The sequence below is a fragment of the Octopus bimaculoides genome, chromosome 9, assembly GCF_046866305.1.
Source record: "Octopus bimaculoides isolate indiv1 chromosome 9, ASM4686630v1, whole genome shotgun sequence".
NCBI classification, from domain to species: Eukaryota; Metazoa; Mollusca; class Cephalopoda; order Octopoda; family Octopodidae; genus Octopus; species Octopus bimaculoides.
Window position 1 is genome coordinate 82,859,215 of NC_142936.1, and position 13,573 is coordinate 82,872,787.

The 13,573-nt window shown below is 35.1% G+C and overlaps 1 protein-coding gene across 1 annotated transcript in view; it reads left to right on the forward strand.

The window, feature by feature from the left end:
* The window catches only part of LOC106879284 (uncharacterized), a 57,079-nt gene that overhangs the window by 42,170 nt on the left and 1,336 nt on the right, over positions 1-13,573 (forward strand). Inside the window, exons 2-4 of the mRNA XM_014928780.3 lie at positions 1,689-1,780; positions 5,023-5,230; positions 13,301-13,459. Coding sequence (XP_014784266.1) covers positions 1,689-1,780; positions 5,023-5,230; positions 13,301-13,459 — 459 coding nt within the window. The remainder of the gene's footprint in view (positions 1-1,688; positions 1,781-5,022; positions 5,231-13,300; positions 13,460-13,573) is intronic.

Below are 13,573 nucleotides of genomic sequence, written 5' to 3' on the forward strand. Positions count from 1 at the left end.
TTCTGGTTCAGTGCGGTTGGCCAAGCCATCGCACTTGGTGTGATGGCTACTCATTGGATGGTGGAAAACAGCATGCAAAAAAAAAAAACCTGGAGATAGTGAAGTTGTTGGAAGTTGTCCAAATCATTGTGAACTTCACAGCTGATAAAGAACTGTTTTGCAGTGCATATTGCATGTAAAAAATATACATATGTATTCCGTATATATATATATATATATATATATATATATATATATATATATATATACTGAGGGTGATAAAATGAATATTAATTTAATTAACATCAAAACCAGTGGCCTAGCATATAAAAAAAATCTGAAAATTCAGATAAATTGTATTACATGCGTTTAAGAAGGGATGACCACTAAGTGGCCATCCGATATAGACAATTCGTATATAGTTCTGCAAATTATATTGAATTTAGAACGATTGTACTGATGAACCACGGACGTTTTTACGTGAGTAAAAAAGTTGATGGGGAAACCGGTATATGACTAATTCTTTATTTTATATATTTTCCATTTGTCTTGCCCGCTTATGTTCTGGTGTTTGTTGAATTTTTTCTGGAGAACATTATTCTTCTTTGTGATTGGGTCGTTGATGACCTCTTTCTAGCATATCGGATGTCCACTTAGTGGTCATCACTTCTTATACGCATGTAATATGTGTGTTTGTGTGTGTGTTTTGAAGAAATTGGAGTCAAGAAGGAGTACGGTTGGACATTTATTTATTATTCGCTACAATTGTTTCCAAGCAACGTAGTTCTCCAAGAATACATGTATTTGATTATGCAACTGTTTGTTTGCTTAATGAGATCTAGCTGTTTCCGTGCAGGAAAAGAAACATGGACGATGGTCACGTGTGAGCAACGAGAGAGAGAGAAAGAAAAGAGGGGAGAGAGAGAAACAGATAGAAAACGGTGAAGGAGGGAGGGGAGAAAAGGGGAATTAGAGAAGGGTGGAGGTAGAAAACACTATAGAGAAGAGAGTCACATCAAAAAGGTGGGTTCGACTCTGTTCTCTATACTGTTTTCTCCCTCCATCCTTCTCTAATTCTCTTTTTCTCCCCTCCCTCCTTCTCCGTTTTCTATCTGTCTCTCTCTCCCCACTCTTTTTCTTTTTTCTCTTTTCTCTCACTCTCGTTGCTCACACTTAACCATCGTCCATTTTTCTTTTCCTCGCGTGACCGTCTTTCTTTTCCTGCATGGACGTTCAAAAGAACGGACTTTTTTCTCTCTCTCTCCTATCTTTTCTCTTTTCAATAAAATATTTCTCACAGCATTCACTATTTTCCTCTTGTTCTGGTCTAAAGACCCTCCATGTTTGTTTTCGTTCGTTTTCCTTGTATGTCTCCACTGTCATGTTTTTGTTCCCAACTTTGACCCTCCATAAATCCTGAATTTTATCTTGGAATTTATAGGAGCAACTGTCTTTGAAGGCTCATATTGTCATTGAATGCTCGAAATGAGTAGATAGACAGGCAACAACTGATGTAGGGTCTTTTCTCTGTGTTCACTTGTCCTGTTCTCCATTTTTGCCTCATTATTTACGTATTTAACTCGTTTGTTTATGTATTTCATGTTGTTTGAACCGTCGGTGACATCCTGTACCCATATATGCATGTATATATATACTATATATTATTTACTATTTATTATATAATATATGTTTATATATTCTGTTATTAGGTTACCATATTTGTGGCAACAGAGGCCTGTTTCCAGATGAATGGTGATGATTCCTGGTTATATTTCAACTCAACAGTCAAAGGTGGAGATGTGTAAGTTTGGCAAAATTAAAATGTTTTGATTATCAATTTTCTGTCTCCCATCTGTATTTGAGTTAATTGTTACCTTGTTTCCCATAACAACTTATCATTGTCACCATCATCACCACTACCAGTCATTTTCATCCTCCTCTTCCTCCTCATCATCATCATCCTAATCATCGTGATCGTCGTCATCATCATCATCATCATCAATAATAATAATAATAATAATAATAATAATAATAATAACAATAATATTAATAATAATAACAATCAATAATAATAATAATAATAATAATAATAATAATAATAATAATAATAATAATAATAATCAATAATAATAATAATAATAATAATAATAATAATAATAATAATAACAATCAATAATAATAATAATAATAATAATAATAATAATAATAATAATAATAATAATAATAATATTCTTTTAACATATTACAGAGATGGTATCTGCAATTAACCTCAGTGATTTAATTTGTTTTGAAGTATGTTAATTATTCACATTTACTCATTCATGTGGAGGCGCAATGGCCCAGTGGTTAGGGCAGCGGACTCGCGGTCATAGGATCTCGGTTTCGATTCCCAGACCGGGCGTTTTGAGTGTTTATTGAGCGAAAACACCTAAAACTCCACGAGACTCCGGCAGGGTATGGTGGCGAACCCTGCTGTACTCTTTCACCACAACTTTCTCTCACTCTCACTTCCTGTTTCTGTTGTACCTGTAACTCAAAGGGTCAGCCTTGTCACACTGTGTCACGCTGAATATCCCCGAGAACTACGTTAAGAGTACACGTGTCTGTGGAGTGCTCAGCCACTTGCACGTTAATTTCACGAGCAGGCTGTTCCGTTGATTGGATCAACTTGGAACCCTCGACGTCGTAAGCGACGGAGCGCCAACAATTAGTTAATTCATTATACACTAATAATAATTACTGAAGCTTATCTTTTATCATCTTTTCACTCAATAACTAACCCTAAGTCATGTTCAGCTAGTGTGACAGAGTAGGATCATCAAACCAGTAAGATCACAAGCTCAAATCCATGGTGCACCTATCAAACTGTGGCTGGTGGAGAGAACATACTGAGGCATTCATTCTACAGTGGACTGAACATAGGCAATCTAACCTAATCTAACTTAGCCTCCACAAAAATTGCTTGCCAAACCAGGTCAATATTTTCATCCCAGTTACGCACCATCCAAAAGTTTCTTCATAATTCTTGCTTTTACACATTTATTACATTAGTAAGAGTCTTGAAACGGTGATGGTGCGATGGTGGTGGCAGCAGTGGTGGTGGTGGTGGTGGTGGTGGTGGTGGTGATGGTGGCGGTGGTGGTAGTGTCAATGGTAGCTGTAACAGCTGTAGTGAGGATGTTGACATAAATTGAAACAATGTTGATTATATACTGCTGTTGTTGTTTGGCCCCAATTCGGCTCAGACTGTAATAATCAGAAACATTTAAATTGTTCTCATCTTGTCTTTCTTTTCAGACAGAATTCATTACCTGATGTGTTCCATGTTACCCAATCAGTCAATTTTCTCTCAAAATGTAAAGATGGGATTTTGAGGGAGATTTAGCTGCTATTCCCTCACAGATTAAGTGTTGGCATTAGTAACACAGAAAGTTGAATTACAAATATATAAAAAAACTTCTTGAAATAGATCATTCTGAGGAAGTTTATATGTTATATGAAGAGTGGTACAGTCTTTATGATGACTTCACATCTTGAGAGAATGATTAAATAGAGTTAATGTTTATTTTGACTTCTTGAAGGTTAATGAATAACACAACCCAGAAACCTAGGTTTGTGAGTATCACGTGGGGCTAGAGATGGAAGCGATGACCTCCCTTGCTTACACTATACAGACACAAACTGTGTGTCGATAGCCAGGTGGAAAAGATTTTTCCTAGGGCTAAACAACAGTAATATCATCCTTGTATAAAACTGCCACATTCTGTTGGCAAATAAACTTTACTATTCAGTACTGTTACTGCATATCTCTCACTCAAAGATTTAAAACTTCAACTGAATGAGTAAAGAAGTTCTTGTGAGTTGTAGACAAGAGAAAAAAGGTAAAGACTATTAAAACATTTTAAAATTACATCCAAGAAAAAGGCAGCAATCTGACAGAATCATTAGTACAATGGGCGAAATGCTTAGCAGCATTTCATCTGTCTTTATGTTCTGAGTTCAAATTCTACTGAGGTTGACTTTGCCTTTCCTATTTTTGAAGTTGATAAAATAAATACCATTTGCATACTGGGGTCAATATAATCAATTTACCCCATCTCCCAAAATTACTGACCTTGTGCCCAAATTTGAAAATAATATTAGATCTAAGAATGTTAGGTGGGGAGCTGGCAGAATCATTAGTATGCCAGGCAAAATGCTTGCCGGCATTTCATCCATCTTTACACTCTGAGTTCAAATTCCACCGAGATCAACTTTGCCTTTCATCCTTTCAGGGTCAATAAAATAGGTAAAATCGAAACAGCTGTAAGTGAACATGTTGAATTTTTGCAGTTAATAAATTATATTAACGCTACTTCTTCATTTTCTAGATTTTAATTTGAATATTTATAAACCAAGATTTATATTTAAACCTATTTTTTTAGGAATATTACTATTCACAAAATAATAGGTAACAAACCAGTAATTCAATAGATATTTTCTATCCCTTAAGGTGGTTCTTTTTCCAACCCCTATCTAAATTTATATATATATATGTGTGTGTGTGTGTGTGTGTGTGTGTGTGTGTGTGTGTGTATTTATGTGTGTGTCTGTGTTTGTCCCCCTGCCATCATTTGACAACTGATGCTGAAGTGTTTATGTCCCCGTAACATAGCACTTCGGTCAAAGAAACCAATTGAATAAGTACTAGGCATACGAAGAATAAGTCCTGGGATCGATTTATTTATCTAAAACCCTTCAAGGTGGTGCTCCAGCATGGCCACAGTCAAATGATTGAAACAAGTAAATGAATAAAAGAATAGTAAATATATAAAATATAACAAGTGTAGTAACTGAGGAGATTGAATCCCCTGAGCAAAATAATTTTCACATTTATTCTATTCATCACAGCCAATTTCAATGTTTATGATATATCAGCTGTTTATCAAAGCAACTGGTATACTACAAATATACTATGATACACCATCGATATACTACTAATATACCATAATACACTACTGATATACTATTGATATACAACTAATAGACGTGTTTTCATTACAGTGCTCACTACAAGTTGAAGTTTGCTAGTAAAAAAGACAATGGTTTGATATTTTATGCCCAAGGAGAAAACAGAGATTTTGAGGCCCTGTTTTTGAACAGAGGAAAACTAACATATTTCTTGTTTAATCCCACTGATTATGGAACTGGTTCGACCTATGGAGTATATATTGAATGTACTAAGAAGATATCAAAAAATTATGAACATGACGTAAGTTAAAATTATTTATTCTCAACTTTAGCTCAGCAAAAACTATATGTATATACATATACATGTACATGTATATGTGTACGTATATATATTTACAATATAGAAACTATGTATTGTTTCATCATATGAAAGGGAGTTAATACAATTTTGTCCAGAAATCATGTTTTCAAAATTTTAATTTCCCCTCTATCTCCACCACAATGTCTTAATTTGTAAGTTTTTCTTCAATTTTATTTTATTTATTAATTTTTTTTTTGTTATCTACATATAAAAATACAGATTACGAATCTGGGAAATATATGTATATTTTTTATAGTTTAATTTTTCTTAAAGAAACACTCAATCCCCCCTTCCCCCACCTCACTTGGCCATTACCTATCAGCTTTCAAAAAGCTAAAATCTCCCAATTTTTCACTTTTGTCTGATGTTTCCTGCATGCATAGAATTCTACTGAAATGGTAGACCTAAAAAATACGAGACCACCACCAGAAAACCTGACATGCTAGAAACAATAGGTAAATGACATTATTTATGAAGAAACTTCCCTACTTTCCAAAAAGCTAAAAGTAAAACATTGGGAGTGTGTAGCTTTTTGAAAGTGGTGAGATGATGGGTAAAATTCTTGAAGATTCATACTCTGTTTTTTCTCCATGGATCACTAAGAATAAAAATTTGAAAAAAGTAAAAAAATTAATTTGGTGTGAGGAGGGAGAAAATGAAAATATTGAGAACGTGTTTTGTGAATGAAATCCTAATCTCCTGTATCGCAAACATAGGAATCGGAAGAAATTTTGGAAAAGAATAAGTGGAGAATCTCATCTTGGACATGCTAGAAAGAAGAGGTAAAGGACAGGACTTCTGGGAAAACTTCCTTTTAAGTTTATATCAAAGATCAGGTTTTTAAATACGCTCATCAGAAACACAAATTGGGTTTGAGCTGTAAATTTGCATGTGCACACTGCAAGAATTAACATAATTTGCACAGAAGTTTTATCTAGAGTGTGTGTGTGTGTCAAAGGAAGTTATTTTATGGCATTCTTTCATTTGAAGAAGCAAAGTTGTCAACGCGACATATATGGAATCATATGATTGTTAATTTCCGTAAAATTGTTTTAACTTCTGTATTTGAAGAGAACAGAAATTGAAAGAGAGGATAAAGTGAAAAGGCGACATTTGCCTTGAAGTGAGAGGGGAAAGTGTAAGATGTACGTGTATATGAAATGGATGTGTGTGTGTGTGTGTGTGAGAGAGAGAGAGAAAGAGAGAGAGAGTGAGTGAGTAAGGTGTGTGTTGTGATGTATGAAACATTTGCATGTATGTGCAAGTGACACTCACTCACTCTCTCCCCCCCTCTCTCTCTCTCTCTCTCTCACACATTATCTTTCATATACAAGTACATAAATAGACGGAGATAAAGAATACGCACACCACCCGTTTTCAACGTAACTCTAACTGTAAATACCAGGAGTGCATATTCTTAACCTTCACCTATAAATACATATGCACGCATCTTTTTGTGTGTGAGAGAGAGGGAGAGAGAGAGAGAGAGAGAGAGGGGGGGCTGCATGTCCTCATAACATAGAAAAATCGATGTCTTTTAATGCAATTTTTTTGGTTGTGGCTTCTTTTAAAACAATATTTATGTGTACATTTTCATAAATGTTTGTCTGCGTAGAATTCTACGAATGTGTGAAACATCGAACGAAAGTGATACATTAGAAGCAAATCAAAATATTGTTCAAAAATGCACTCAAAATTAGGTGACCCAACCTAGTTGCCGAGGTTATTTTAGTTGTAAGAAAGAGTTATTGAGTCAAAAACAGTTTGTTTGTAGATAGATAACAAGCAGCTTTCTTTATTATAATACACATGTGACTTATTCAGAGAAACATTACTTTCATTATTCACACATCGTCACTCTTGTAATGCAACACTTTGTAATTTTGTTCAAATTGAAAGTGTGAAACTATTTTCATTTTGTAATGAAATAAGTTCGTTGTAGAGAAGTATATTAAAAATAACTATAGCTGGTTATTGAGATAATGTAGAAAATATGTAAATGGCATGTATAATTGATTTGATTGTTCTGGAAAGCAGCAAGCTGGCAGAATCGTTAGCATGCCGGGCAAAATGCTTGAGCAGTATTTCACCTGTTCAAATGACGCCGTGGTCAACTTTGCCTCTCATCCTTTCAGTGTCAATAAATTAAGTACCAGTGAGACACTGGGATCGATATAATCGACTGGTCCCCTCCCACGAAATTTCAGGTCTTGTGCCTATAATAGAAAGGATTTGATTGTTCTGATCTTAACATCAGTTGGTAAGAATAGAAGTCATTTGACGAAACCCTTTTGTTTGTAATTGGCTATCCTCATACAAACTCTCTTTTATAGTTATAGATCCATACATACATGCATACATACATACAGACTATAGACCAACTACTTTCATGATCTCAAGCTATATTGTACTGAGGAGCCCCTAAAAAGGTGAAATGGTGCTATGTACAACTACTAGGACATCTTAAAAAAGGGATTATATAGAAATGTGGAAATATCATTTTACATGCTCTTTCACTCATAAACAATAAAAATGAAAGACCTCTTATGATAAAGAAGAATAGTAAACCCTGAAGCGCTTCTCTCCCCTTAAGGAGAATATTCACCCTCTCTGCAATCTCCCAGTAATCTCCCCCTCTCTCTCCTCTTACTCCAGAGGCAACTATAATCAGCAACAGCAGTAGGTTCCAGTCAAATACCCACGTGTATGTGTATATATATATATATATATATATATATATATATACACACATATATTATATACCATCATCATCAACATCATCATTTAACATCCATTGTCCATGCTGGCATGGGTTGGATGGTTTGACCAGGGCTGGCAAGCTGGAAGGCTGTACCAGACCCCAGTCTGATTCGGATAGGTTTCTATAGCTGGATGCCCTTCCTAGCACCAATCACTCCGAGAGTGTAATGGCTGCCTTTGCATGCCACCAGCATGGGTGCCAGTTGTGTGACACCGGTATCTGTCATGACTGCGATTTTGCTTGGCTTGATGGGTCTTCTCAAGCACAACATAATGCCAAAGGTCTCGGTCATTGCCTCTGCGAGGCCCAACACTCAAAAGAGGCTTTTCATGTGCCATTGGCATCAGCTACTTTGCCTCTGTGAGGCCCAATGCTTGAAGAGTGCTTTTTATGTGCCACTGGCATGGGTGTCAGTCACATGACACCAGCATCAACCATTACTAAGATTTCACTTGGCTTGAGGAGTTTTCTCAAGCACAGCATATCACCAAAGTTCTCGGTCACTAGTCATTGCCTCTGTGAGATCCAAAATTCGAAGATCATGCTTCACCACCTCATCCCATGTCTTCCTGGGTCTACCTCTACCACTGGTTCCCTCCACAGTTAGAGATCGGTACTGGCTTCCTGAAGTTAGTGTTGCAAATCAATAGGTTATTTGCATCATAGAACTCCAGTAGCCTTGTTCTCTCTTTGTTTCGGGAACCAATTCCATGGCCCCCATGTACACCATGGAAGATGCTAGGCTGCCATCTAACATGCTCATTGAAATCCCCAGCCATGAAGATGAGATGATTGTCACTCGTCTTTGATGTAGCCAGCGGGAAAATATCATAAAAGTGGTCCTTCTGTTCATTTGGTACGCCCACTTGTGGGGCATAGGCTGAGATAATCGTCGTTATACTATTCTGCAAGACTTGAGCTTGAGTACTCTATCTCATACTCTGACTACCACTATAACCTTATCCACCCATTTCTCTGCAAGAAGTATGCCCACACCATCTACCCCCGTCGCTGTTACCTTCACAGAAGATTTTATACCTATGTCTTGCCTATGAGAAACCTGGCTGAAGCTCCTCTCCACCTTACCTCTTGGATGCAACATACATCAACATGCTTCCATTCAAGCATCTCAACAATCTCGCTAGACCTACCTTTCAATGTGCCTACATTGACAGTGCCAACACTGAAAACTGGGAAAGGGATGTGAGAGGGAACATGGGAAGTAAAGATGGTATTCAGCACCTGAAAAGAAGGTTTCAATGATTGTTTTATAACAGACATGTCACATCAGTTGTTCTTGCTTTAGCCTACCATCATTCACACATGTTAAAATTGTTGCCCTTAATGCGGAGGAGGATGCTGTAAATATGAGCGTTATTGCTGCAAACATAAATAGGTCAATATTTAAATTAAGTAAATGAACCACTATTGGTTAGTCCATTATATATATAAGGAGAAAGAGGTAGGTGGTTTATTAATTTACTAAGTAACACATCTTCTTTTGACACATGCAGTAGTGTGGATGATTGGTGGTGGGTGGGAAGGTATGCAAGTCTTCTGGTACAGAAGCGAAGTGGAGCCCTGCAGGCGTTTCCGGTATAAAGGAAGAAATTTCCGATATAGGTGGAGGGGGCAGGAGTGGATGGGTGCATTGCGGACAAGCAATGACCAGCTTTGCCTCAGGAAATAGAAATAGGAGAGAGAGAGAGAGAGAGAGAGAGAGAGAGAGAGAGAGAGAGAGAGAGAGAGAGAGAGAGAGAGAGACTTGAAAGACTTTATCACTGGAGGAAATGATGACAAGAATGAGAAAAATACAAGTTATAAAACATGGCAAGAATGCTTACAAATTTTAGAGAGAGAGGTAGAGATCACTGAGGAAATCATGGCAAAGTATGGGAACACATGGGTTATGAAACAGGGAGAGAACATAGCATGTATGTGTGCACACGTGCGTGTGCATGTGTGCATGTTCTTATATATTTTTATTCAACAAGCAATACAAGTAAACATGTTTTGTGACCTACCCTGGGTTTGACAGAGTTACACTAATTTTTCAAATCACTTATTTCTTAATAAAAATGAAGATTTCTTTTCTAAATTCATATATTTCTTCTCGTATTTCTGCTTCTGGCATGGTGGATAACTCTTCTATAATAGAAATGAATTATTGCCCCTACACTGTCGTTACTTTTTGTCTTGGATGAGTTGGGATGTATTAAAGGTTAAAGTTAACGATCATGAGAGGTCAATTGCTGCGAGTGTGAAGAATATAAGGGTGTTATTAACAGTCAGATAGGATGCTGGAAGAAAACATAAGTTAGAAGAATGAGAGGAGTAACTGTGGAAGAGAAAACAGCAAGAATGAATGAGTTTGAAGGACAGTAATTACGGATGAATTGCATAATAACAGTTTAAGAAATGTAAGAAAAGAATAATCTAAAGAAATGGAAGAGAAAGGAGTGAAAAAGGAAATTGTACGAAGAAGAAAGGAAAGAAGTTTTTAAGATGAAGCAATTACAGTTTTCCATGCATTTAGTCTGTTGAAAGTGACTAGAAAGTTATATAAAAGGTGACTCTTAAAATGTTTCCATTTTCTGAATATTTTCTGATCTAGTGTATGAGTTATTGGCTTGTTTATTGTATTTTCTGATAATTCACCTTTCCTCTGTGTTGCACAGATTACACTTTTTGTTTCCAGTTTTCCAGGGTTGAGATCTTTCAATGAATTTCCATTTTATTTTGTGGTCTAAGTGTTATCTTTTAGCTTCCACATATAGTTTGCTAATTTTGTTGTGTTCATCTTGGCTGTGTGATTAAAGGAAGATGTATGGTTATGAAATTCATTCTTAAAGTTTCCTTCTGTCATTCATATACACCATTTTCTCATAAATTATTGCTACTGTGTTATATGATTTATCCAATGGACATGGAATTGGATTCTTAAATGAGCATGTGTTTGTTGGTTGGGATATGGGATATTGTTTTCTAGTATGTAATGAAACTGTAACTTATTTTCAGGCTGTATCACAAAGTTTCCTATACTTGTGGCTGGCATGGAAGTACTTGCTCATTTGAGTTAGAAAGGCTCTACCACCCAATTAATTTGTCCCAAAATTTTGAAGACAAAGCAAACTAGGTCGTTGGCAATGAGTCACTTCTGTTATATGAGCTATGCACCATGACAAAGAAAGATTATTTGTCACTCACTCTCTTTCTCTGAAGCACATAAATGAGCTAAAAGTAAGATTTGGAATAAGAGGAATCAGATGCACCATACAAGAGAAAGAAGAGTTCACTGGTAGGGATATGTGATGTGTATGGTACAGTTGGGTAGATAAGTACCATACAATCTAAATGGAAGTAACCTTCAGGAGAAGATACCAAAGAAGGTCACGGGAAGAAAATATGCGTGGAAGTTGACTCAAGTGGTTCAACCTCATGAAGGAAATGGCAAAGAACCACAACAAATGGCAAGATGATATACTGAAGAAGATTTGTCCAACCAATGAAATCTGTTTTTGAAACAGAAATTGCTGTTAAGGAGATTTTTTAAACTGAATTACTGAAGGTAGAAGAACAAAAATGAACAAATCTTGTTTCAATTTTCCTCTATACTGGTCAAACATATTTCAATGATCCAGACTACATAGCTATAGATAGCTACAACGGCTGGTACAATTCATAACTGTAACAGCAGCAGATGTACTGTTTAGCTAGCAATTCTATATTGATCTTATGTTTTTAGAAAAAAGAAGGGAAAATCACACAAACGATCTTTCTGGAAGGAGAAATTCTGATGGTCTTCAAGTTATAAAATGTATTAAGGGACATTGGTTAGTTTTCTATCTGTTAATTACTTGGTTTTATTACGTAATACCCCACAGAGCACATGAACCAATCAATACTATGTAAGAATAAAGCCTTGCTATGTAATAATGTTCATTTAAAGTGACTATATGAATCTGACAACTAACCTTGAGTGATTCAGGCAGTGATGATGCTGAATGAGAATCAGCTAATTCAGTTATCAGACCTGCATATTCTCTCTCATCATTATAACACCAAAATTATATTACAATGAAAAAAAAAAAGAAAAAACTTTTATCTAGAATTAATTTTGTTATAGTAGGAAAATTAACTATTAAGTAGGAGTGGTGAGAAACAGAGAAGCTTAGCTTAATTACTAATATTCTTTTAATCATTTCAGCAAGTATGGGAAAGAACTTCAGACATGTTTTGATGTTATTGCATTTCCTCAGTGAAACATAAACTTCTTCATACTAGGTGAAGTAGTGATTAGAGAATAAATCAGTATGATTGCAGTAATGTACCATGACAAGTTGTGGAATATTTGCCTAATTACAAAGAAATTATTTAAGTTAATTACACACAGATGCTATATACTTACTAGATATTAAGCTAACTTTCTATTCTCTCTCCACTGCATAAGTATATTTCTAATTAGATTTATGATGTCCTGAATGAAATATGTCCACCCACCTACTTAACAGTCAAGTTATAGACTGTAATACATAATGCAATGAGGAACAAAAGTCTAATTAATCAATAGTACTTAAAGCAGTAAGAAGAAAACATTAACTTTCTGACTAATATTAATTAATTTTCATGTGAATGGTGTCTGTGGGTAATTACCTTCAGGCCTTATTATAAGTAGAGTAGTGGTTACTTGTGTACATTATTGTACATTATTATAGTGATTCTCAAATCACTAATCTGGTAGGTATGTATGTTTCACTGAAGAGATCTAATAAAACTGAAACACACCCTAAGTTGTCCCCCTTACTGCCTAAGATCAGGTTAAATCAATATCACATCATCGAGCTATTATTTTCTTCTCATTAGCACTAAGTATTATTAATACAACACAACTAAATGACATGCACTCTAGATTTAACTCCTAATTCTTTGACTAATAGATCCATATGTCATAAATTCAATATTTAAAATAAATAGTAAAACAATTCTATATGGAATCGACAAAGTACAACAGAATTGTCTCCCATGCACAGATTTTTTTTTTGTTTATTAATGTTTTGAATTTTGAATATTTCACAATTTAATCTTATTGCTATTATACTAGTTTCATGAGTTGATTACCAAAATTATTTTCATCAATATTTAATTTGCCTTTAAATTGAAATAAATAAATTTGTAAAATTATAAACTTTTCTAAAGCTTTTAACTTTTAAAAAGTAAAATTATGTTTTCTGGATTATTTTGATTTTTAGGTGGAGTTTTACCGAAATGAAGAATTTAAAACTAAAGAAGGAATTACTTTCTTTAAATCTGGGATAAAATTGGATGGTGTTGAATTCAAGAAAATAGGATACAGCTCAGGTGTTGATATTGAGCCTCAATTCTTCCTCGGTGGAACCAAAGAAAACATTGTATGTTGTTTTTGTCATTAATCTTAATATTTTGCATATCTTACCATTTGACATTTATTATTAGTATTTTATTTTTATTTTATTTGTATTTATTAGTATTTTATTATTAGTTCA